At 42.4% G+C, this 27814-nt stretch overlaps 1 protein-coding gene across 4 annotated transcripts in view; it reads right to left on the minus strand.

Moving 5' to 3' along the window:
* Positions 1–551: 551 nt before the first annotated feature.
* The window catches only part of PTPRG (protein tyrosine phosphatase receptor type G), a 683491-nt gene continuing 656228 nt past the window's right edge, over positions 552–27814 (minus strand). For 3 of the 4 annotated variants that reach the window (XM_054978207.1, XM_054978205.1, XM_054978204.1), the window contains exons 25-29: positions 25258–25386; positions 14350–14496; positions 12534–12676; positions 8631–8766; positions 552–6787 (exon numbers count right to left, since the gene is read on the minus strand). In XM_054978207.1, coding sequence (XP_054834182.1) covers positions 6641–6787; positions 8631–8766; positions 12534–12676; positions 14350–14496; positions 25258–25386 — 702 coding nt within the window. In that variant the 3' untranslated portion in view covers positions 552–6640. The remainder of the gene's footprint in view (positions 6788–8630; positions 8767–12533; positions 12677–14349; positions 14497–25257; positions 25387–27814) is intronic. The other variant, XM_054978206.1, reaches the window with a different exon arrangement.

Consider the following 27814-nt stretch of genomic DNA (forward strand, 5'->3'; position numbering starts at 1 on the left):
GTTGTGTATGTTCTGTTTCATTGTTTCAGCTTTATAAGATTTCTTCTTGCATACATGCAAGGAGAAAAATGAACCTGAATTTCTTTCTTCCAGAGTATCTTCTCTACTATGCCTCTAAAATATTGGAAGATGTTAATACAGTATGTGTACCCCTATTTTAGATACTGAATTAATTAATGAGAATATTCGGCCTGGAAAAATGTCATCTATTTTATGGATGAAATTAGACACTAGGGTGACCATGTGATGTACTTCTCCCTTTTTTCCACTACACACTACAACACTACAGATACTTAGTTTGTGTGGGAACTATAAAACTAAGGTTTTTAAGTTTAGCGTACTTTGCTACCAACATAAAGCGTCAACTCCAGTTATTTAACATAGTATTCTATGCAACTAATTGTTTAAGGCTAATTAGTTGTTATGCAACTAATTGTTAATCCGCCCTGAGTCTACTCACGGGGAGGGCGGAATGCACAGGTCTCTTTTACAGTATTAAGGGAAATAGTATTTCAGTCTATACAGTACAAATATCAAGCAAGACTTGTAAATACATCAAAAACCATACTTTATTTTATGTATAGCAATACAATTTACATATTAAATAACACTATAATAGAATGATTTGATATACTTTTAAACATAACAAAAAGGAAATTCTTCAAGTTACAAAAAGGAAAAAACAACAAAAAATTAATAACTCCCCCCAAACCAAACACCACATTTTCCCCAATGGGTCAATGAGACAAACTTATCCAGTGACTGGCTAAGTCTAATTCCTATTGCACACACTGACAATGGAATTTAAAGAAAATCCAGCATTGACAATCACTGTCCCAAAGAAATAACATGTTGAATTCTTTTTGGAATGTGATGGCATTTCACTACTTCAATACACAGAAAGTATGTATTCACATATCCACCACTAAAGGAAAAAAAACTATGAAGAAGTTGAAACTAGAAAAAAATTAGCTTTATATGAAAATATAAAATTCTATGATTATATACCATAGATACAAAGTTCCCAGAAGATGCTTATTCAAGCAACAAAATATTTACAATTCTAATGATTTCAGCTATTTAAAAATGAAGGAAATAAAAAGTATGGATAGAGATGAATATTTAGTTCTTTAGAAACAATGGCTGCTTGCTAGTTTCAAAGGTTCTAACAAAAGAAAGAAAGGTCACTACCCCAAATGTTGGAGAGTTGTGACATTTTATAAAATTGACTATCTCCTTTTTTGGAGACATGTTTACTTTTAAAACTCAAGACATTTTTCTTGAAATTAATTATCCTCTGTAGAAAAGGCTTCCCTTTGCAAATATCTAACAAAAATACTAAAAACAGTTGAACAGCTAAGACAATGTTGAGGCCAAGTCTTTTTGTTCATTTCTTCGCATTCTGTCTCTCTCCCTGTTTGTTTTGCATGCCTTCCCTATACAGATAAGCAAAGCCAATGCAGTATACATTGCTTATAATGACAATTAAGAGAGAAAGTTCAAAGAGATGACAATTAACAGTAGAGAGTTGCATCTATTTAAAAAGAAAGAAACGAAATGCAGTGGATTAGCAATGAGGCATTTCCCCTTCATATAAAATTCACTGGCACTATTTTAATATAACCAACGGTCTATCCACAGGAGTAGGTGGCAGAAGAGAATGAATTTGAGAGCATGACTGCTAAGTCATTGAGACAACTACACTTTCCTTCGTATTTTTTTCTTTAATTTTTTTCAGTATTTTTGCTAAGAATTAATATTATGTTTCTTTGGTAAAATTGATCTCTACTAAAATATCAGTTTACAAGCAAACAGGTATTCATAACAAGGTTATTGTGCTATGTCATTTAAAAGGGACAGTATTTTGATAGTGCTGTATTGTATCCCTCTGAGTTTAAAGAAATCATTCAGAACATGAAGCAAAATCTTGCCCTTCAGATTCTAACCCCACAGTTGTAGAACGGATCCTAAAAGTTTCTCTCTCTCTCTTTCTCTCTCTCACACACACCAATTCTTGTCTCACAGTCTTTCCGCATTCACAGTTAAAAACATACTCTGAAATGCTAAAGGACAATTTCTTTTTTTTTAAATACAAGTTTTGGTTTAGAAAGCAATCTTAAGCAGGTCTAACTAAGAATCTTACTCAGGACTATTCAATGGGTTTACTCTCAGGTAAGTGTTCTTAGGATTGTGTTGTTAGTCTGTCAAAGTGACCCCCTATGTTAAGAGTCATACCCAAAGACAGAAAGTAAAGTATCAACTTGAAGGCTGAGGAATACCATGGGCTGTGGTTATTTTTTTAAACACACTCTGCCCTTTACTTGAGTTGAAGCCTCTGGCCATGAGGCATGTTGTACTGATTTTCATGGCCTTGCAGGTGAGCACCCATGTCTTCAGGGAAATGGGACTTTTCAGAATATCCATGTTGCAATTCCATTTGCTTCCAGAACACGTGTGATAAAAACCACATTAATAAAGCCATGTTCTATTAGTTACTGTCTTTTAAATGTTCTTTGAGAACATCTAGTATTAGAAAGGGCTCATATTTACAATTTAATTGAAATTCAGGTATCACCAGAGGGATTTGACTTTAGCAGCCAAGATAAGTGACAGGATCTCAAAAATCTTAAGACCACTAATCTTGTCTCATACATTCAGAGTTTCCACTGAGAAGCAGTATTACAATTAATATATTGGTATAATAGCCACTGCTTTGAGTATCCTGGTAGTAGAAAGACAGAGAATAAATGTAAAAATAAACAGCAAGGGAAAGAATCTTTACCTTCAAACAATCACCTCAGTCCAGAAAATGTTAGTTGTGTTTAACTCCCTTTTAAATTAATGGGAATTGTTAGTCTAATTTGTCTCACTGATGTCAAAGAAACTTAAGTATAACTAATGTTCTCTGGATTGAGGACCATGTCTTCAGTAATATACTTGAGGAGTAATTCTTATGTAAGCATTAAAGAAAACTGAAATGCCAGGTCATATGGCATTGGTTTCACAAACAGCCAAACTTCAACTATGCAAGTCTAATTTGACTTTACACACAAACATATCCTTGCACAATTGGTACAAATTTTAAGGAAGTGGCTTAAGTGCAGCCAGGCAGTCTTATCACAAACACATTCATTTTCCTCTGTGGTATCCCCTCCACAAAATCAGATCAAAACAAACCTTAAACAACAAACCAACTCAAAAGAAAACACCTCTTTTACTTCTCGAACCAATCATTTCTTGCCATAACATTTCAGATGCGAAGTGATTAAAATGCATCGTATGCTCAGAAGTTGTAATTTCCTGAAGCAGTGCTCATTGCCAGCAATGAAGTCACTGCAGTCCCTGATGCCAATGCAAGCAGTGTGCCTCTCAATAGCATAAACGGTATAGATGGCACCAATTTGAAATGGGTTTACAAGATTTTTATGGTAGAGAGAAGCATCTGGCAGTGGTCTAGGTAAAACCCTCTCTAGCAAGCTTTTTAAAATGCAGTTAGGGACATTAGAGCTCTCATCTAGCAGTACTGGAGTGCATATGGAGCTCAGTACAAGCTGGGACTCCTAATTCACCTGGTAGCTCCTTCTGAGCAAAGGAATTGCCAAAAGGTGAAGAAGGATCTTCTTATGATTTGTATACCATATTTCCTCTAATGCCATGTTAATAATTTAAACTGTGTATTTTTAATAGGGTGCAAACTTAAAATGGGCAGCAATATAAGAGGCACTTAATTGAATGATTACAGTTACCAGCGGCAGTGTAACTGATGAGATTCAAAGCAGCTTTCATGTTGCCAGTCAATTTTCTTGTTGCGTGGATTCTTTTCACATCTTTTGAGGAGGGTATTAAATTTTTGAAAAAACGGTATTATAAGAAACAGGCATTTGTTTAAGAAAATATGGTATCTGGATTGTAGAAAGGAGACAAATGTACATGCATCAGCCTGTATGTTAACAGCAGCAGTTTTGAACCTCTTCTAAAGGTCATCCATATTAAATGAAGGTGTTTCATATGTGTGGCTTCCTGGTTTAAATTTGATTGGTCCATATGAAGAAATCTATAAAAAGAAAGGCTAAACATCTTCCACAGTAGCAAGTGGGCAGATTTTCATGTTTGTTAATGTCATCATATCCACTCATGTGATCTTTCCTTAACTGTCTTTATATTTTCCTTTGAATAAGTACTTAATGCCCCAATTTACTATCTAATTTTGCAGAAAACAACTGACCAGTCTCTAAAGGAGTAATTTTTGCCCTGCAGATATTTAGTGAGACTGCCGGGTAAACCTGGCTGTACTAGAACACCAAATATTTGCAAGCAACTCTTGTAATATTACAGAGATTTTTGTAGCACTGGTAGGGGTTTTGGAAACTTAAAACTGAAGGAAAAGAATTCCTTAAGTGATAGTGCTGTTCACTGACTACCAATTATTAGAATTTCCAGGGGCTATTTTTAGAGGCTGTATTTATGAGGGGTATGATAAAGAGAGGACCTGTGGGGATACAGGACCCATACTATCCTCATTCGTATTGAGGCAGGAAACTTATATCGGGCTTATACCATTTCAGACCGCAGGAAGGAGCTCATATGAGGAACAAAGATTCCGATATACAAAAAACTAAGGCTAAGCTAGAACATTTCTTCCTAACATCTTGTTTTCCATGTGCAGGGATTCTTTTTCTGTATGGAGAAACATTCAGTTATGTGAGTATTCGGAAGCAACCTGTTTACATTCCAAAGCAGTCCACTCCAATCATAGGTTTATCACTATGAGAAATAGACTGGTGTCACTGTTGAATGAACCTTGATTCCCTTACATAAAAACACAGCCATTTCTACCACTGACAGCTATTTCAATTATATTTGATAGCATCTTTAAAATAAAGGAACCTTTAATCTTACTCCCAACGCAGCTAAGCATTATTGTTTTTACCAAGTAGGCACATTCCTTTTTTTGTACTAAGATGCACTGGCAAAAAAGCTAAGTGAATAATTCAGAAAAAGGAGAGACTATTCTAAGTAAGCTGATTCAGGGATGAACTTCAAGTGAGAGCACAAGTTACTTAAAACTGACTAATTTAGACTGCTGTAACGGGTCAGTTACGCCTCTTCGCTATTGGAACCACTGCTGCCAATTATGTTGAGTTTTATTCACTCACAGAAAAGCCCACTGTGTAAATTTTCTATTGTGGGCATTCACTCCTCATGTAGAGTGATTTCTGATGGTTTCTAGCAATGTAACCGAGTTCCTTGATAGAACTCACTTCACTTTCCATTTTTATACTGTAAATAAAAAACTTTCAGGGAGACAATCATTGCTTAACTGAGGTGCACAGAAAGTGGTTTGGAAAAGTTTTAAGTCATTGGAATCAGGCATATAAGATAATGAAAAGAAATGGATTTTAGCGAGATTAAATGGCTGTTTGCATTAAGCAGGGATCATATGAGTACAATGTACACTATATGGGAGTGAATCTATGAAATCAGGAGGTGTTGGCTAAATAATTAGTTTGGTTCAAAAAAAAGAGGAAGAATGTAATCTTATAGGTAGTTTTTTTATTAGATCGCTTCACCAGTAATATGGATCAGTACGTTTTAGCACTAAAGTATGAAAATTACATACCTGTAAAAACGGCATCTATTATCTATGAAATTAAGAATTCCTTTCTCCATCATGTAACATACTGTTAAGAGAGAGGTCCTGTTTCAGAAGAATTAAGGAACTGTATGTGTTTAAAATGCTGAGTAGTACAATAACTGAGAAAACTGCTACCCAAGTGCTTTTGGAATAAAAGGAACTATAGTAATTTTTGCACTGTTAATTACTAAATTGCCTGTGGTGAAATATTATCAAAATATTTTCCATATTGCTGTTGCAGAATCAAAAATGAAAATGTTAGAATCAGTGATGCTGTAAAACCAAAGTTAGATATTCTGTCTCAGATGCAAGTTGCTATGTGTTTGGGGAATGTAATTTTATATGTTCCATGGCAAGCAGTTCTTAGACTTCCATGCAAACAAAGTGGAATCCAAAACAATGTAAAATAATGGTTCAGTATCTGGAAGCTTACTGCACTTCAGCATTGCCAGTGATCACCTCACCGTGTCATCTGAAAATCAATGAACAACACTCATCCATGTTACTGGAATACAAAAGACCTAAAACAATTACCAAAGTTATATGAAAATTAAACAATAAATATTGGACTATGTCAAGGGTACAGCATTTCTTGTAAATCAAAAAGAATCCTTCTGGTCTAGCATTCAAGACTTTAGAGTCAAAGCTCATGATAATTAACAAAACTTCACGGCATTTCAACTAAAAAGTAGCATGTTTGTCATCATGGAATGTCACATCAGGGTTTGCTTGCTTGCTTTTGTATTACAACTTTATAGGCAGTTAACACTGATCATATAGTGCAAACTAGATAAAATTGCGTTTCACTGTGTGAAATAAACAGAGGTGCAAATGCTCAGTAGGATACCATTAAGACATAAAATGGCAAAAATAAATATCAAAACTTTTATCAGTGTAAAAAAGTAATTGGGTTATTGAATAACCTAGAGTCTGGCAAAAAAGGCCTCAAAAAGTTCACTCAGTCTTCAGAAATTCCACAAATTAAGTGCCTTTTCAATATTCCAATTAGACAAGAGACTCCATGCTTTCTGCAGGATCTGATTCATCATTGGCCATAACAGCACCATTTTTGTCCAGTGCCATGGAGCCATTTCCATTTTCCTTAGTGCTGACCAGGCTTAGCATTGCTTTGTAAAGAAACTGGTACTGGTCCTGTAAAGGAAAGACCAAACAATGTAAAGCATCTAACATTTAAGGAAGTAAAACATTTAGACTGTATTTTTTAGGATGGATTACCTAAGGAGACTAAATGCACCAATGATATCTTAGCAGTAAATGTTTAGGCCACTAACATTTTAAGATCTGATGTTTACATTTTAAAAATTTTGCTAGCTATGTTCCAGCCAGACATCATCAGTCTTGTAGTTCTCCATTACTCTGATACCCCAAATCTTCTAATGAATTCGTCTGTTTTGCCTTCTGGCTGGAAATTTTAGTTTTCAAGAAAACAGATCTCTCTCATCTTTGAAGCCCATTCTCAAAAGCTACAGCTTCTACAAAAAGTTCTCTGTAACTTATGTCATTTGAATATTGCATGTGCTCTGAGTCAGGTCTAATCCCATCTACAAACCAAGAGCACCTAGGTGCCATATTGCTGGTAAACTGTAACAACTGCTTACTGGTCAGCCTCCAAGTATTGCAAATTCAACTAGTAAAAGGTAGGTAACTGAGTAGTCGCACTGACTCTTTTGTTGCCTTCCATCCTGGAACCCTTAGAACAACTGCATTTAGATAGTCACAAGTTACACTGGGGTCCTTCTTGGGTGTCTGAGACTAGAGATGGGCACGAACAACAATATGAACATTTATTGGGTGTCTGAGACTAGAGATGGGCACGAATAACAATACAAACAAAAAAAAGCCACGAACAGCCCAATCTGCTGTTCGCGAACAAGCTGTTTGTGAGGCCCCATTCTAAATGAACAGGTGGTTGTTGCAAGCCTCATTCGTTGCTGTTTGTCAAGTCAGACAGTCTGACACCTGCAATCAATTCCCTTGGCAACTTAGGCAGGGATTGTCTGAACTCTTGCTGTTGCCCTGGAAACCCCAATATAAGCCCAATTTAGCTTGATAGGCAGGTCTTCTTTTCAAGTGTGGAGCTCCAAATTTGTTACAAGGGAGGCTCTGGTTTTGCAGACAGTGCGGAGGGAGAGACAGTTGCTGTTGGCATTTTGATAGAAAGCGTGCATTGGAGCTTGACTTTTCTTTGTGTGTGGTGTGATAGGGATCTACCCCTTCAAGTTCCAGGGCTGCTGCCAGGCTCTGGGCCAAGCTATTATTTATTATTGGTACCTTTCCTGGTGCCTGCTCAGGTCATGTTTCTGGTAGTGGTGCAGTAGGGATCTTGACTTGGATGATGGCTGGAGGAGAGCCTGCTGGCCCCCACGAACAGCCAACCACGAACATGTTCGTGAACAGGACCATGTTCGTGAGTTCGTGGATGGCAACGAACAACTATCATGTTCGGTTTTTTTTCTGTTCATGCCCATCTCTATCTGAGACTTAGAGAGAATTCCCTCTCTCCACATGCAAAAAACAGATCACAAAATTGTGTGTATTGGAACATTGTTCTTAACTGTACATGTGAATGGACAGCAGAACGGGTGAAGATTCCACAGTTATAAGCTGAGGGTTTTATAGCAATCTGAAGACAAAGTGGTAAATCACATACTTTATCTTCAATATTTCATATGCAGTTGACGTACATGGGGCTTGGATCTACTTGCCAATTCCCATCCCTGCAGCCCTCCTACTTTAACCTCCATAATATTTCTGGGGTCACCCGAGCCATCAAGTCACAACTTTACAAAACTTGGTAGACCTCACTGGGAGAGTGGAGGTGGGAAATTTGTCCTTTACCTAATGCCATACTTTCTATACAATCTAAAGCATAGGGGATTTGAATTATACGAAAGGCATGACTGTGTATTTTAATGGGATGTTTTTCAGCAACTGTCTTGTAAACAATAGCTTCATCTTTTGTTCTAAATCTTACAATGTCTGTAAATACTCCAGGCCTCATCAGATTGATCATTTTTGCCACCTGGAAAACATCCACTGCGTTTTCATTCTCCAGCTGCTGGGACAGGGTGGTAAGGGCACATAATGTTCCAGCTGCCACTGCTCCATACCTGCAAACCCATAGAACATCTGCATTTAGATAGTCACAAGTGACACTGGGGTCCTTCTTTCAAGAAGGGGTGAACATCTGATTTTCAGTTTTAGTTTTCATTGAATTGCAGCCTGCGTTTCTTACATTTGGGGTTAGTTTGCTGTTGTTTAGGATGAATCACATGAGGTTGAGTGCACAAAAGAAAAACATTCATTTTCAGCTACATTTCTACAGGATGCAGTTAAAAATGGCAGATCTATGATGTATTACGGCCTAAAAATGAAAACCAGTGAATACAACAAATAACCCTTAATTTATAGAAGAAATGTTAGTTGTAGTTTGGATTATTTTGTCTCTCATGAAACGCTTTAAAGAGCAACAAATGGCTTGCAACCTAGATGAATGTTAAAACTAGCAATTACTTAATATTGGAGATGGGCATGAAACGAACCACCGAACAAAATTCCGTACAGAATGGCTGGTTCATTTGCACTGAAACACATGTTCCATGGGAATGTGTGTTTACGGAACAAACGAATTTTCCCAGCCATTTCATGGCTACGTTTGGAGTTTCACAGACCCCGCGCCAGTTTCATTCCATCAGCTGAACCCAGCACAGGGTCTGTGAAACTGACAGCTCCTGCACAGGAGAAAGGGGCTGTCAGTTTCACAGACCCTGCACAGAGTTCAGCCAATGGGCTGAAACTGGCGTGGGGTCTGTGAAACTGAGCCTGTTTCTCCTGCTGCCCGGGCTGTAAGTTTGTCAGTTTCATAGACCCCATGCTGGAACAGTGTGGGGTCTGTAAAACTGACAGCCCGGGCAGCAGGAGAAAGAAGCTGTCATTTCACAGACCCCACGCCGGTTCCCGTCCGGGGTCTGTGAAACTGGCAGCCCGTTTCTCCTGCTGCCCGGGCTGTCTGTTTCACAGACCCCACGCTGTGGGTCTGTAAAATGGACAGCCCAGGCAGCAGGAGAAACGGGCTGTCAGTTTCACAGACCCCACGCTGGAACTGGCGTGGGATCTGTGAAACTGGCACCCTCTTTCTCCTGCTGCCTGGGCTGTCAGTTTGTCAGTTTCACAGACAAACTGTTCCAGCGCGGGGTTCACTGTTCCAGCACGGGGTCTGTAAAACTGACAGCCCTGGCAGCAGGAGAAAGACGCTGTCATTTCACAGACCCCCACACCAGTTCCAGCGTGGGGTCTGTAAAATGACAGCTTCTTTCTTCTGCTACCAGGCAGCAGAAGAAAGGGGCTGTCTGTTTCAAATGCCCTGCACTGGCTTCAGCAGCCGGTGCAGGGTGATTGAAATGCAATGGAACAACGAACTACAAACTGGGAAAAAGTCGGAAATTCGTGGTTCGATGTTCTATGGAATGGTACGAACCACGAATCATGTAGTTCGGTTTTTTTCGTTCTGTGCCCATCTCTACTTAATATGAATTGGCAAATGCAACTGTGTTTTATACCCTGCTTTGGCATATCAGGATGTGGTGGCAGAAAAACCATACACAGAACCCTTTATTGCCCCTCTTTAGGAAGACTACAGGAAAGATTCATCTGTGCATGGCAGCACTGTACTATACATCCAACCTGCTTCTAACCAGCAGAACAATAAAAACTAAAAGACACTAGAAAGGTACTCTTCCACCAGTTGATTGCCCCTGTGGAATGGCTTGCTTACCAAGTTTTTCTTTAAGCTCTACCATCAGCTTGTGTACTGCGTGTGCATGGGTAGTATGCTTGGCCAAAAGCAGGCAGGACTTTTGATTTTAAAGCCATTTGTGAAGCCATCTGATGAAAGATTCTCCAAATATATAAGAAAATGTTTGGCACAGAAATCAAATGAAAACTGAGCTCATCTGTATTATTAAGGGTCTTGGAGCTTAAAGGAACTTTGAATTTTTTTTTAAAAAATCTGAACAGCAGGTCCCAATATCATGTCAACGGCTTTGGAAACTCCTCCTGGTTCCAAAAATTCGCTTGCAGTTCAAGAGTCCAGAGTTCCCCTTGTAGAGCTAGTTAAGTAGTTCTCTGGATCCCACCCATGCTTAGGACATGTGAACATTATTTTATTTTTTTTTGTTTGTTTTAAAAAACTATATTCCATATAATATGCTTAGCACTTATCTTCTGAAGTGGCTTACAAAAGAGTAAGCAAACAAATTATAATTAAGTAAAAATATTAAGAATAACAATTTATAACCCATTACAGTGGCTAGCGGCATATTTGATATTTTTTTTAACCAAAAATACCACACACACAGGGGAAATGAACAAAAACATAGCTGACCCAAAGCCTATGCGAAGAAAAAAGTTTTCACCTCATCACTGAAAATGAACCAACTATGGCTATATGCCAGGTGAGCAGTTGTGAGGACTGAACTCCACAAAAGAGGTCCCAATACAGAGAAGGCTGTCTCTTTGATGAAAACCCCTCTTGCCTATGAGAGCAAGGGTATATAGACAGGAACCTTTGCTGAAAATCTTATTGGCAAACAGGCTCATAGCTCAGGTTATCAGCATGCACTTCCACATCTGTCTCTTTATGGAGCATTGAGAAAACACAGTATGATTAAGCAGAATGGCTTGTGAAGCTGTATAAGAGAACATCCTCTCTTTTTTGCAGTTATTTGAAGACAGAAAGACAAATCGAAACATGTAAATTTAAAAGAAGCAGGTAGTGATGTGTTCTGACTCTGTCCAGCAAACTGCAGTTTGTGTGTTTAAACCTAGGGTGGAGGATAAAGATGCTGACACCTCTGTAAAACTGGAGAGTGCCCATAGCTCAGTGATACAGCATATACTTTTCATGTATATTCCCTGCCATCTCCAGGTGAAGGGAATCATGTAGAGAAGGAATGGAACAGAGCTGGGAGAGTTATTGCCAGTCAGAGTAGATAATACCTGGGTATTTTTCAGAGTACCAGCACCTCTTTATGAAGTACCAGCACCTTTTGGGCATTAGAGACTTGGACTGAGAAGGGAGAACATCGTGAGTTCCAGCATCTCTTTCTTAAAGGAAAAAAACACTGGATAACACTATGTTGGACAAACTTGTGGTTTGATTCAGTATACACCAGCTTCACATGCAAGGTTCTGATTTAAAAGGCATGCAAGGAAAGAGAAGAATCAGACCCCAGGCGATGGAGCCAGGAGGACAACACCCCCAAAGACCACAAGGTATACAGGAGAATCTGGCACCAAAAAGTGTCTAGTGGAAATGTCCACTACCATATTGCTTCCAAAACCCAAAACCAAACAAAAACCCCACTACAGAGTTTTGGCCTCAGCTGTTCTGATCTTAGGGCTGAAATTTGGAATTCTGAGCCTCATTCACCTAATCACTGTGAAGAAGCTACTGTGGAATTGATTCTGTGGTGAATGCAAGATAAAACAAACACTCACTTCTTATGATGCTGGCAGTGGCATGATTGTAACTCTGAGGGTAATTTGTAGTACAGCAAAATAGTTTCAGTTACTGTATACTGAACAATGTTGTGTGAAAATGAATTAATAGGGACAATGGCTTGGATCATATTAATTAATTCTGTGCATGCTAGACTACCACTGCCACAGAGCATGCTTCCTCTTCTGCTAGAAGTTCTGTTTCTGCAAGGGCCCATTGAAAATATTTGATCTTGGGCAAAGAAGTAGGTACACCTATCATTTTATGTGAGCCCTAAGAGTTAGGAACCCTCAGAGTTAGGCCCAAATTATCTCCCTTCTCCACTATTATTTTTCTTATGCAATCTATAAATCGGTGTGTTCAGGTAAATATACATACTCATCATGAACAATGGTGGGGCCATCTCTTGTTAAGGCCTCTTCCTTGATTACGTTGATAAGTTCAAAAGTACTGCTGATAGGGGCATCTGGATTTGGCCATTTGGGACACTGAAAATGGCGTACTTCCAAAACATAGTCATCCTGAAATGAAACATAACCCAATTAAACACTTTAATTCAAATTTTGTGTAAAAATTTACACTGACTTTCAAATGTGGGTGACAGCCTGAACAAGTAAAATGGTTGGCTGAAGCTCCGATTCCTGCAGATATGCCCTATCAACTGAATAGTTCATGCTGTCCTGTTTCTAACTTTGTGAACAGTGGTATCTAGGGTCACCATACCTTGACCCCCAACATGTTCAGTGGTCAATCAATTCTGAGGTTCCTTTAAGATGCAAACAGGGTCCATAAGGAGATAATTCCTGCTTATATGAAGAGGTGAGAGGGCTAGGTGAATTTTGGAGTTAGCAAAATATTGTTACAGGCAATCATGGATCCCTTGATTCATGATGAAATAAGGGCAAGACAGAAGGTTCCTTACTGCCTTAAAAAAGCATGCTGCTGTCCAGTGGTGTGTTATCTTTTCTAAAATCACCAGAAAGGAAATGGAGGTCCCTGCTCAATGGCAGTCCTTTCCCTATTCCTGCCCCTTTCATCAGCTGAGGATTCATCAGCATCTCCTGCAGTGATTCATATGAGCTGCACTACCAGGGAAATTCAGTTTCATTAAACTCACTCTGTGTGGGTCTAGCCAGCTAGGATCGTTAGATGAGACCTAAACTGCACAACACTTTTTTGATGTATATCTAGCTAATATACTGTTAACCCAATACACTGTGGGATGGGCCATATTGGGCAATTCCTTCCATACCCACTAGCAGAACCTTAATATTAGAAGGTCCACCTAGTGCCTCCATGCTTGTCAACAAAGAGGTTCCATTCAGCTGTCACGGCTTACAGACACTGACCTATCTTATGTGAATTTTTCTAGCCCTTTCGCTTCCACCACATCTTGTGGAAGTGAGTTCCATAATTATGTATTCTGGGGGAAAGTATTTCCTTTCGTTTGTCCAGAATCTACCATGTATCAATTTCATTGGGGACCTGGAGTATTATGGGAGACAGAGAAAAAGTTATCTTCCTTCATACAAGGTATAATGACAAAGAACAAATGTCTCATTGACATGCTGCCTAGAAAGCAGGCATGTTTGGGAGGAGATCTTCAGTTGACTGTATGAGGAGTCAATGAATCAGTTAGGAGCAAACCCTCCTAAATCATGCACCACAGTCTGCTATTTGTTCAGAAACTTCATAGCACACTCCAGAGAAATTAGTACATCTAAAGTGAGGTACTAATCAGTGACTTCACCTGTCAGGTGTGTACCAGAACTGCTGTTTCCAATATGCCTGAGAAAAACAGCCTGAGATAAACAGCTCTGGAACATACACTCTTAGTTGCTTCTGAGCAAAACAAGACTTTCAAATTTAATAAACTCTTTAACAATTAAGAGAAGACACACTATTAGTGTGATGCGTCCTTGAGAAATCAAGCAGCTTCAAATTCTAGACCAGATGAAAAAATGAAATGCTGTAGCCTCTTACAGAAATTACATACCGCAAACAAAATTTAGACGTGACAGGAAAAAAAACCCTCTGGGAAAGACTGTAACCGACACCAAGTTTCTCTGTCCACCATGACCAAAAAGAGATATAGAGTCAAACTTACTGAAAATCATTCATTTCAAGTGCAAACTGACAACAGCAGCACTTTGAATGTCAAGCAGAGTCCATTTCTGAAGAATGTTTTCTGTACCTGGGTAGCCTCAAGGATAAAGTCATGGAGGATGATCTGCTCCTCATTAGAGAGGCACAGCCTGTCTTTGCTGATAAGGGTCACAGTAAAGGCCTCGCAGTTCATGGATTCTTCTCGACTTGGCCAGTACACAAATTCATCCTCTGCCTAAAGACAAGTGAATCAAACAGAAGTTGTACATTTTATATTTATATTTATTGTTTACATGGAGAAAATCCAATCGATCAAAACTTTTACTATGTAGGATTATAAAACAGTCTTATACAAAAAGTTTCTAACTAAAATAATAATAGTTTTGACTGCTGTAGGAATACCCCAAACTTTCTGAATAGTGGAGGTTTAATTTTTAATTGGTTCATAGAAAAAGGATTATTTTAAACCGGGTACAGGATTAAAACTTTCATTTATTTATTTATTATTTATTTATTCAATTTATATACCGCCCATCCCAGGGGCTCTGGGCGGTGAACAGTTAAAATTGATAAAAACAAAAACTAAAATCAATATACAAATAATAAAACAAATTAACAATGTGCAGTGGTGGGGAGAACCTTCCCCACCCCAAAGGTGGGAGGCCGACATGGCACCGCCCCCTTCAATCACCAAACGCCTGGCGGAACAGCTCTGTCTTACAGGCCCGGCGGAACGATAATATGTCCCGCTGGGCCCGGGTTTCCATTGACAGAGCGTTCCACCAGGCTGGGGCCAGGACTGAAAAAGCCCTGGCCCTGGTTGAAGCGAGGCGGGCTTCCTTAGGGCCGGGGACCACAAGTAAATATTTATTCGCTGATCGGAGCGATCTCCGGGGAACGTACAGGGAGAGGCGGTCCCGAAGATATGCTGGTCCCAACCCACTCAGGGCTTTAAAGGTAAGAACCAACACTTTGAACCTGATTCGGAATTCAACTGGAAGCCAGTGCAGCTGGCGCAGGACAGGTGTGATGTGTGACTGGTAAGATATACCAGTCAGGACCCGTGCCGCCGCATTCTGGACCAGTTGTAGTTTCCGGATCAGGCCCAGGGGTAGCCCAGCGTAGAGTGAGTTACAGTAATCTAGCCTGGAGGTGACCGTTGCATGGATCACTGTAGCCAGGTCCTGGGGCGTCAGGTAGGGGGCAAGTTGCCTGATCTGACGAAGATGGAAAAATGCAGACTTGGCAACCGCCGTGACCTGGGCCTCCATCGATAGGGAGGCATCCAGGAACACACCCAGACTCTTTACCACTGGCAAAGTTGCCAGTGGTGTCCCATCCAGGGCAGGGAGCTGGATCCCAACATCTGGCAGCCCCCGTCCCAGCTGCAGGACCTCCGTCTTCACTGGGTTCAATTTCAGCCTGCTCTGTTTCAACCATGCCGTCACAGCCTCCAAAGCTCTGGCCAGATTGTCTGGGGCCGTGTCTGGCCGGCCGTCCATCAACAGAAAAAGTTGGGTGTCATCCGCGTATTGATGACAACCCAGCCCAAACCTCCGCACCAACTGGGCGAGGGGGCACATATAGATGTTAAATAACATTGGGGAGAGTATCGCCCCTTGGGGAACCCCGCACACCAAAGGGTGACGGGCCGATAGATCTCCCCCGAGCGCCACCCTCTGTCCCCGACCCTGGAGAAAGGAGACCAGCCACTGTAAGACTGTCCCCCTAATCCCCACGTCGGCAAGGCGGCTGGCCAACAAATCATAGTCAACCGTGTCAAACGCTGCTGTGAGATCAAGTAACACAAGCAGCGCTGACCCGCCTCGATCCAGATGCCTGCGAAGGTCGTCTGTGAGAGCAACCAAGGCTGTCTCCGTCCCATGGCCAGGACGGAAGCCAGACTGGAATGGGTCCAGGACTAGAGCATCATTCAGGAATTCCTGCAGTTGTACCGCCACCGCGTACAACTGCATGGGTACAGATTTCTCAGGCAATTATAATGCATTATTATAATGCATTATATCTTATGCTTTAAGAAAAGCTTTCACAAATATTCTTTGGTTCTAGGAGTCAGTCCAAAAATTGAGAAGCCAGACACATTTTTCAGCCATTTTATTTTTTTAACCAACTTTTATTTTAATGACCAACTTTTCTAATTATCACCAACATAAAACTTATTACTAACCTCTTCATGGTTTTTTGTAATTGTATTAAAACTATGACTAAAGCGTTGTAGTATATAAATAAATACAGAGGTAACCCTGGCTGTCATCACCACAACTCTGATTTCTCATAATTCAATTATATTTAAATATTGAAGCTGGTATAAAAAGCAGTAAGAAATGAATTCTTCCACCACTATTGAATGTGTAAAAGTGAGTTTATATATAAAGAAGCAATGACAAGAACTTCATGCATAATAATTTTTATGGCATACAAGAATTTCTGATATAAAATAATAAGGGTTGAATCCACCCAACATTTTTGCTCAATTATGGGCCATTTTCACTTCTTATTACCACCCATTCCCCATGGCGTTTGTCTATGCAAGTTACATGATCCCAAACATAGACTTTAAGGGTGGTCAAATGGGCCCCTTTTCTCTACTGAGAATTGCTGAAAAATAAAGTAAAATCATTGCTGAAAATACTAGGCGCCCCAATGCAATTTCTAGGCACCATGGCAACCTGGCACCTAGGATTTGTCACATTCTCTATTAAGACAGATACCTGCTTAAAACGATCATAGCCATTCGAGATTAATTATTATCTGTCTATATAGCCTGTGTTTCATAGACATGGAAAGATTCCCATATGAATTAATGAGTTCCAGACTGAGAAGATCCATCATGTTTTTTACAATAAAACTGCATCAAATGTATATATTTAAATTATTTAAAAGCTCTCAATACGATCTAAAAAAAACCAAGAATGCATTGCTTACAATTTAATTTTTTAATTAAACCACATTTAAAAAATGTAACTAATTATCTGTAACATTACTTGGCTAGAAAAGAGCCCGTTGTGGGAAAAATACAATGGGCTCTAGAAAGGGGAGAACAGTCAGGCAGGCATTCCCTCCTCCTCTGTCACTGATCCTGGCCAGATGAAGGGGGGGCGGGGGGGGTATGACCACCTCCTCTGCACCTGATCTCAGCAATGTGAAGGGGTGGTGGGCTTTGCTACCTGCTGCACGCCTGATACAGGCCGGGTAAAGGGGGGCAGGCATTGCCACCTGTTCTGCTCCTGATCCCAGCCAAGTGAAGGGAAAATGGGCATTGCCTTCTGCTCTGCGCCTGATTACAGCTGTGTGAATGGGAGCAGGCATTGCTGCCTGCTCCAAGCCTGATCCCAGCTGGGTGAAGGGGGGTGGGCATTGCCACTTGTTCCCTGCTGGGTGAAGGGAGGAGCGGGCATTACTTCCTGCTCCTTACCTGATCCCGACAGGTGAAGGCAGGTAGTGGGCTTTGCTACATGCTCCGCTCCTGATCCCAGCTGGGTAAAGGGGGGTGGGCATTGGCACCTGCTTTGCGCCTAATACCAGCTGGGTTAAGGTGGGGGTGGGCATTGCCCCCTGCTCTGCTCCTAATACCAGCTGGGTTAAGGCAGGGTCGTGCATTGCCACCTGCTCTGCTCCTAATACCAGCTGGTTGAAGGGGGGCAGGCATTTCCACCTGCTCTGCTCCTAATACCAGCTGGGTTAAAGTGGGGGTGGGTATTGCCCCCTGCTCTACTACTAATATGAGCTGGGTTAAGGCGGAGAGTAGGCATAGCCACCTGCTCCGCTCCTGATCCCAGATGGGTGAAGGGGGACAGGCATTTCCACCTGCTCCGCTCCTAATACCAGCTGGGTTAAGACAGGGTTGTGGATTGCCACCTGCTCCGCTCCTGATCCCATCAGGCTTAATTGGGCAGGCATTGCCACCTGCTCTGCTCCTAATACCAACAAACAACAATTCCGGGAATATGCAATTAATCACAATTCATTTTCCTTTATGGTGCAAAAGTGCAAATGTGCAAAGTGCAAAGATAATATACAATAAGTATAATAAATACAATAAGATCTATTGTTTCTTATGTCCAAGTGGTCACAGAATAATAACAATGTCCAAAGGGGAATAACATGAAAACCCACAATGGGGACTAGGCAGAGAGTCACAGTACTGGATGGGCGGTGACCCCAGTCCAAACTGAAGTAAAATCCAAATGTGCCGACGGAATAACTTGGGAAGCATGTGCTTTATGGACATTATTTATTTAAAATATTTATACTTATCCCTCCATCCCTCCCAAAACAGGCCCACCCTGAATGTAGGACTGCCTTATACCAGCCTAATACCAGCTGAGTTAAGGCATGGGCAGGGATTACCACCTGCTCCACTCCTGATCCCAGCTGGCTGAAGGGAGTGGGCATTTTCACCTGCTCCGCTCCTAATACCAGCTGGGTTAAAGTGGGGGTGGGTATTGCCACCTGCTCCACTCCGGCGGGAGGTGGGCATTTCCAAATCCTCTGCTCCTAAAACTGGTTGGGTTAAGGTGGAGAGTGGGCATAGCCACCTGCTCTGCTCCCAATATCAGCTGGGTTAAAGTGAAGGACTGGCATTGCCACTTGCTCTGCTCCTAATAACAGCTGGGTTATGCCAGAGAGTGGGCATTACCACCTGCTCTGCTCCTGATCCCAGCTGGCTGAAGGGGGGTGGATATTGCCACCTTCTTCGCTCCTAATATCAGCTGGGTTTATGCGGGGGGGGGGGAGGCATTGCCACCTGATCTGCAGTGGGAGGGCGGGCATTGCCACCTTCTCTGCTCCTAATACCAGCAGGGTTAAGGCAGGGTTGTGCATTGCCACCTGGTCCTCTCCTGATCCCAGCTGGCTTAAGTGGGAAGGCATTGACACCTGCTCTGCTCCTAATACCAGCTGAGTTAAGGCGGGGGGTGGGCATTGCCACCTGCTCCGCTCCCAATACCTGCTGGTTTAAGGCAGGGGGTGGGCATTGTCACCTGCTCCACTCCTAATTCCATGTGGGTTAAGGTGGGGGTGGGCATTGCCATCTTCTCCCCTCCTAATATTAGCTGGGTTAAGGTGGGGAGTGGGCATTGCCACCTGCTCTGCACCTAACACCAGCCAGGTTAAGGTGCGGAGAGGGCATTGCCACTTGCTCCGCTCCTGTTCCCGGCCTGGGCTTCCTACCACGGCATGTTTTCTGGAGTGATATGGTGAGTTACCTGGGCTTTCCTCTGCAGCAGTGCCCTCTGGTGGTGAACTAGGGCATAAAGTGAGTCGTCTGAAACATGCTCACTCAATTATATAGTAAGATTCTCTTCTGGAAAATCAGACCAATGCAAACTTGCTAATGACAATGCAAGCTTGCTCATGCTTTGTCCAGTTCTAAAATAGACCAGGCCCATCTTGAAAAAGAAAGAATTTAGGAGCTTGAAATTATAAAGGCTTGCTTCTCTCTTGATCCAGCTAGTGTCAGACTACAGCGAAAAAGCTCATTGCCCCAGGAGCACCCACCACAAGTCATTAACAGGGTTGCACTTACCTGTAACTGTTGTTCATCTAGGTCTTCATGCAGGCACACACTGGGATCTGCACTTGCCACTTTGGAACAGGATTTCTTTAGCTATTAAGGGGGGCAACTTCCCCTGCAGACTGCTCTGAGCCAGTTTTTCCCGCCAAAACGGTCACATGATTGGGGAGGTCGCCCCCTTCTTTCCCCAGATCTCCTGTGCCGCCACAACTCCCAATTAACTCAGAGAGCTCACAGTGGGGCAGGAGAGGGGGAATGTATGCCTTCACGAAGTCCTAGCTGAACAACAGTTACAGGTAAGTGCAACCCTGTTTTCATCTACGGTCTTCAGTGCAGTCCCACATTGGGAGAATAGCAAGCTACTCACCAGGTGGTGGGGTGATGCTGTCAGGCAAAGATAAACTGCAAAACTGCAAGCCTGCCTGGCCCACTGCTGATTTTCCACCCAACTCACTAATCTCTTCTGGAATTGACATCCATTGCATAATGCTTCACAAAGGTTTCCTCTGACGACCATGTAGCTGCTCGACAGATGTCCGCAAGTGGAACTCCTCATGACAACACCACTGATGTGGTTTGTGCTCTTGTTGAGCGGGCTCGAAGGACAAAAGGGTAAGAAACCCTGGCTACTTTATAACAGAGCTCTCAATATCATTTGAGAGGATCTGATGAAGATAGCTGTGGTTCTTGAAAGCTTATGATTCAATAAAGTTGGTTAGTCTTAAGAGTGCTACTGGACTCTTTACTATTTTGCAACTGCAGACTAACATGGCTAACTCCTCTGGATCTCTGAGAGGATGCCACCTTATCTTCATTGGGAACCAAATGGCAAACAAAGAATGTGACGTCCTTACGAAAGGGTTGAGTTCTGTCCTTGTAAAATAAAATGACCCTTCTTACATCTAGTGTGTGCAGTGTATGCTCCTGGGGGAGGGGGTAAGGTTGTGAAAAAACACTGGGAGAGAGATATTCTGTGACACATGAAACCTGGAGACCACCTTAGACAAAAACTGCAAACTGGTGTGCATCAGGATGAACTTGCAGGAAAGGGGGGTCTGCACTGAGTGCCCTAATCTTACAAATCCTTCCGGCTGAAGTGACAGCTAGCAAAAAGGGCACTTTAAATGACAGAAAGGACAAAGGAAAAGTTGCTATCGATTCAAATAGCTTTAGTATTAATTTGGCTAATACTTGTGAAAGGGACCATTGTGGCACCAAAGGAGTCCTTGGTGGGTATAGGTTATATAAACTTTAAAAACAATTTTGACAAATAATGAGAGAAGACTGTCTTCCCATCAATACCCTTGTGAAATGCCGAGATAGCAGCTAGGTGGATTTTCACAGATGAGGAAGATAATTAGAGATACCAAATAGTCGAAAACTTCAGACAACGGGCAGGTTCATTATCATATACCTCGATGATATCCTAATCTACTCCCAGGACCCCCTGAAACACACCGAACATGTCCAGACAGTATTGCAGCGCCTGCGGCAGCATGGCCTCTACACCAAACTAGAGAAATGTGCCTTCCACCTCTCCTCAGTAGAGTTTTTGGGACATCAGATCTCACTTCAGGGTATTATGATGGACCCTTCTAAAGTAGAGGCAGTACTCCCCTGGCAGGCCCCTCGCCACTGGAAGGATGCGCAACGGTTTTTAGGCTTTGCTATTTATTACAGGCAATTCATTGCAGACTTTGCCTTCCTGGCTGTGCCTCTGACCCGGCTGCTCTGGCCTCGGGAACCATTTCAGTGGACCCCAGCAGGCCTTCCAGGAACTGAAGACCAGGTTCGCCACCAAGCCCCTGCTGCACTACCCAGATCCCAGCCTGCCATTTGTAGTGGAAACAGACGCTTCTAGCACTGCGATTGGAGCGGTGTTATCCCAACAGGAAACAGCTACTGGGTTGCTATGACCTTGTGCCTATTACTCACAGCAGATTACTCCTCTAGAGCAAATCTATACCATCTGGGAAAGGGAACTCTTAGCAATCAAGGCTGCCTTTGAAGTCTGGCATCATCACCTAGAAGGGGCTCGTGATCCTGTGCAGGTGAGAACAGACCATCACAACTTCGAACATCTGCAAACTGCACATCAATTGAACAAACAGCAGATCCGGTGGTCACTCTTTTTCTCCAGATTCCACTTTACAGTAACATATATTCTCAGTGCCCAGAACAAGACGGCTGATGCCCTCTCCAGGAAACCTGAATACTCCACACCACTGACCCGGAATCAACCTTTGGCCACGGTCCTGCCGCCCAACGTCTTTGCTGCCTTGCCCCCAGTTTCTCCACTCAGCGAACAGATACAAGAACACCAACAGAAGGACCCATGGGCCCAGAAGAAGCTTATGAGTATTTGAGACACCAAGCAACCAGATCCACCAGACTATGCAGATCAACAGGGGGTGCTCACCCACTGAGGGCAGCTCTATGTGCCGCCAGGGCCCCTGCAGATGGAGGTCCTGTACCTTGCCCATGATACCAAGCCAGCAGGCTACTTTGGATGATACAAAACACTCCACCTGTTCACCTGGGAATTCTGGTGGCCCACGATACAGGCAGATGTGACCCAGGACGTCGGTTCTTGTGAAGTCTGCCGATGAGCTAAAGACCAATCTGGAAAACCAGCAGGCTTATTACACACCCTACCTCCTCTGGTAGAGCTTCTACAAAAGAGGCCATCTTCTGCCACAAAAATATTTGGTATCCGCTCATGATAGCGAGGTAATTTGCCATCTTAATGGTTAGGATGGATCCTGAGTACCCACCGCACCTTCCTACCCACTGCATCTAATTTCTTCCCCTTTTTATCTGCAGGTGTTGAGAAACTCCCCTGCTTGTATTTGACCTGGAGTTCTTCTGTAATCATAGAAGAGGCAGGTGGGTAAGGACATTTATCCTATTTAATCCTGTATAAGGTTTCCACCTTTTTTATTGTTGCAGAAACAGAAACAGGCTTCTGGCACAAGCTCTCTATAATTTCCATAAATACATCGATCGTGGGAAAAGCCACTGAATCCGGAGTATCTGAATAAATATATTTCAGGATACTGTCCCTTGGCTTCTGTTGCATAGTCGATATGTCTATGTTTAGTGACCACCATGTACAGCATCTGCTCAGAGTACAGTTTGAAACTGATATTGGGTGATGGATCCAAGGTTAAACTTGGGCTATGTTCAGCATCCACAGCCTCTGGCTCTGAGTCCGGCCTAGGATCCAAAGTGACAGCATGCGTTTGGGGGTACCAACTTGGGTCTGAGAGATGAGCAGACTTCATCTGAACCGAGCACTCTGAAACCGAAGGTGTGTACGGGTAAGTCATGTATCGATCCCAATCATTGGGATAATTGGCTGGTGGGTATGGAGGATACCATGGTGAATGCTGATATAAATGATGTGTTTGTTCAGCAGATGAATACGTCTCCTTGTGGTGCCCCGTCTCCATCCTGGTTTCATCATCGGATGCTGGAGACTTCGAACTCGACTTTCTGTGGGGCGTGATTGCCGATAACATCTCCACGCTGAAGTTGGATGTAGACACTGGAGCTGGTGACTTGGTACAGTCCTGGGGCTTGTGCCGAGGCTTCCCCAAATGCTTAGATTTGTCTTTGTGCTTCTTTGGTGAGAGATCTGAAGGAGTTTCCTCAGTTCCAGTTGGTGCCAGGGATCTCAAAGCCCCGTTTTGAGATCTGGAGGGACTACTTTCCAGCTGTATCACGTTTGCTGTCGAACAGATCCATGCCAAAGTGTTTTTGAGTGAGTGTTGTTGGTTCTGGCCTCAGGGGCCAGCTTTCAGATCCAACAAGACACCAGTAGACACCGGGTCTGAAGCTGACGTAGGTTCTGGTACTAGTTTGGATACAGCTTATGCTAAGCGCTCTGCCGGGGCAGATACATTAGCTGCCGGGCTACTGGCGCTGGACATGGCCTTTTCCCAAAGCATTGCTTTTAAATGGAAGGCCCGATCCCCTCTTGCTTTCGGGGTGAATAATTGGCAGTGCTTGCACTTTTCCATGATGTGACCTTCGAAGCACACCAGGCACAGCGACTAGCTATCAGTCTTGCCTATTTTGGTGCTGCACTCTGCACACTTTTTGAATAAGGATTTATGCGCCATCTCGGCTGTCTTCGAAGACGTGGATCATGATGGGGGGGGGGCTTCCACCTTCCATACAAAATTTTTCTTTTTCTTTTTTTTAACAACATAACTCGAATGACAGTAACAACTAACAAACAACTATAAAACTATTGAACTACTAGAACAACTATTAACAACTAACTTATTCAGAACAAGGCAAAGCCAGAGAGAGTAAGAAAGAACGTCTGTTTCTTGCAGCGGCAAAAAACAAATTGGAGAATAGGGGGGGGGGGGGTTGACCTCCCCAATCATGTGACTGTTTCGGCGGGAAAAACTACCAGAGCAGTCTGTGGGGAAGGTCGTCTCTCTTAATAGCCGATAAGCTAAAGAAATCCTGTTCCAAGTGGTTGGCCTGCAAAGCGCAGATCCCAATGTGGGACTGCACTGAAGACCATAGATGAATACAGCATTTTCTATATTTGTTACAGCCCAGTAACTCCCAGAGAAACATAGGTTTCATGTGGAGGTATGGGTTTATAGGTTAAGACCAAAACCTTGAACCTCATCCGGAACTGCACTGGGAACCAGTGCAGCTGATGCAGAATAGGTGTAATATGTGTTGTATACGGTGTATCCATAAGGATACGTGCAGCTGCATTCTGGACCTGTTGTAACTTCCGGATCAGATCCAAGGAAAGCCCTGCACAGAGCAAGTTACAGGAATATAGTCTGGAGGTGACCGTTGCCTGGATCACTGTCATTAGATCATGGGGCAAAAGGTATGAGACAAGCTGCCTGACCTGACGCAGGTAGAAAAAGGCAGACCTGGCAACCTCTGAGATCTGGGCCTCCATCGATAATGAGGTATCCAGAATGACCCCCAGACACACAACCATCAGAATGGGTGCAAGAGGTGCCCCATAGAGGGTCAGGAGCAGAATCCCCAAACCCAACAGCCCACACCCCAAGTATAGAACCTCTGTCTTTAGGGGGATCAGTTTGTTTCAGCCATCTAGTCACGGCTTCTAAAGCTCCAGCCAAGGCATCTGGGGCGGAGTCAGGCCACCTGCCCATCAACAGATATAACTGGGTGTCATTTGTATACTGCTATTTTGTAGCAACTGGGCAAGAGGACACACATAGATGTTGAATAACATTAGGTAGAGTATTGCCACCTATGGAACACCACACACCAACAAGTGGCAGGATGACAACTCTTCTTTGAATACCTGGGTTATGGAGTTCAAAGGGACACTTTACATTTGAAAACTGCACTTTCTTTTGAAGCACAGCCACAATATGAATTTAGTGATCTAGTTTCTGATCCTTGTCGTGCTACGTTTATCGGAGAGGGAGGAGGATTTAATTAACTTACCAAGCTCTGGTTATCTGGAAGCATGACAATGATCTGTGCATTGTGATCCCAAATCATTCTCCAGAAATCTTTAGTGGTGTGGGGCAGGGGATGCTGTGTTATGATGAACTCATTGCTTCGGTAGTAACCCTGTTAAAACAGAAAGCAGACTTAGCAGCTATTTATTATATTTATATCCTAATTTCCTTCTCTCACGGCACTCAAGGCAGCATATTTAGGGTTCCCAGGAGATTTCTCCACCAGCCACTTCCTTAGCTTGAGCCAGGTGGCTGCATCAAGTGCCTTCCAATCATACCTTACTCTGTCCATGGAATAATTTAGGAACATTAAATGTCACGGATGAGAAAAGTTCTCTGCTCTTTTGATTTATCCTAACAGCTAAGGGATTTTTTTTTTTAATCCTATGGAATGCTGATGGCCACAGTGATGACACAGATATGGTGAGCATTTAATATTTATTTGCACAAATTAAAAATAATATAGTGGATATTGAGGCACAGCTCACTCATGGGCTTGAAGTAACACTTAGAATGTTTTGTAAAGTGTCCTTCAGTAAAATGTGATTAGTGTATAATGAATGCTCCTCCTCCCCCCCCAATACCAAGGGAGTTAGAAATGTAGCATCTATTCTTGTAGAATACACTGCGATGCACAGCATCCATAAGGCATTAAATTAAGTATCATCATCTTTTACTACAGGGAAGCTGATATCCTGAAGGCAAACTTGTCCCCTCAAGAGCTAAGCGCAGATCAGGTTCATGGACCAAGGTACTGGAACCACAAGGCTATAGAGAAGTTTCCTGATCTAGAAACATGGCTTGGGGTCTCTCCTGCAACAACTGAAAAAGTACCAAAGCTTGAGAACAAACAGATTCTCCCGGTCTCACTCTCTCCCTCTCCCAGCTTTATAGGCACAGCAATTATATCTGCTGTTCGGTGTAGTCGACTCACTTTTAAGTCACTTCAGTAGGATTGGTTCCCATGCAAAACCGCAAATAGAGCAGTAGATTTCCAATAAGGATCACAGTTCCCTGCAACTTATATGGATGTTACATTATGCCCTAATCTATTTTGTATATAAAAGCTACAAAAGGAATAATCCATTCAGGATAGTATATCAAAACCTGCATTTTAGTGGAGTCCTGTCATTAGCAATCAAGGGTTTGCATTAAGCAAAGATACTGACTTTAACTCCCAGATAGCCAGATTGCTATCTCTTCTCAACTCCTATAGGTAATCAATAACTGATCCCTTGTTTTCCCACTTCATACTCAAGGACTCCAACTTCCAATCCAAGCCCAAATTAATCCACACGGCTCAATCTAAATGAGGACATGTACCAAGTACTCATAGTAATTAGGTTCATTGCCATCTCATAAAGGTACCCTATAGTTGATAGCATCCCAACAGGTGCTTTTTGACTCTTTAGGTGGGGGGGGGGGCGCTTTGGGTTTCTTTCTTTCTTTCTGGAGTTCTTTTTTGGGAGCTTTTCACCTTGGACCCATTGCTCTTCAGGACAGATTGTATGTTTTATTATTGTACCACACTAGCATATTTAGGAACATCTAGAGCATCATTTCAATCAGGAAAGCTGTAGTATTCTGTCAGTTAGGCTTGTATGGTTTATAACTGTGTATGATATGCAGTATGTACAAGTGAATATCCCTTTGTTTTTGATGTATTCTTCCTAGTTTGCACATTTGTAGCTATTAATTGTTTATCTATTTAGTAGTAGTAGAATCCCATTACTGTACTTTACTGTCGAGTCTTTAATTACCTACAATTGAGATAGAGTAAGGGAGACAGTCTATTGCCTGTCTCCCCCTCTCCTCTCCTTGCCTCCCAGCTGCAGTGTGGGTTAGCACTACTCACAGGACCCTGGTATTATAACAACAACAACAACAACAACAACAACAACATTTGATTTATATACTGCCCTTCAGGACAACTTAACACCCACTCAGAGTGGTTTACAAAGCATGTTATTATTATTCCCACAACAATCACCACCTGTGAGGTGGATGGGGCTGAGAGAGCTCTGGAAGAGCCATGAGTAACCCAATGTCATACAGCTGGCTTCTAGTGGAGGGGTGGGGAATCAAAATATATAGGAATAGATCCTGATTTATATATTAACCCTTTTCATGCTGGTCTGCACTCTGGCCGGCCTCCAAGAGATGCTTGCTGGGTCCAAAGGATAGACACATGTAGCCATTCAGGTAACATCACAGCTCAGAACTGCAGACAGGTTTCCCATAGAGTTCAATGAACCCTTTAATTCCCCTGCTTACTCTTGATCGGATGTATGTGAACTGCAGCATGTACTGTAGGTTATTACCTAGAATGGGAGACATGCCTGAGCACTCTCACTTCAGGTAATGTTTAGGATGCTATTGTATGCATGTGCCTGGTTAAAGACTGGCAGGAGTATGAGAGGTAGGGCATCTATGGAGATCTCTTTCTCTGAGCTGTGTGCTCTGGGAGGAGATGGGGATGTGTCCCTAAGCGATGAAAACAAATGCTAATTATTCTAAGCAATTATGATGCTTATGTTCCT

The sequence above is a fragment of the Eublepharis macularius genome, chromosome 4, assembly GCF_028583425.1.
Source record: "Eublepharis macularius isolate TG4126 chromosome 4, MPM_Emac_v1.0, whole genome shotgun sequence".
Lineage (NCBI taxonomy): Eukaryota > Metazoa > Chordata > Lepidosauria > Squamata > Eublepharidae > Eublepharis > Eublepharis macularius.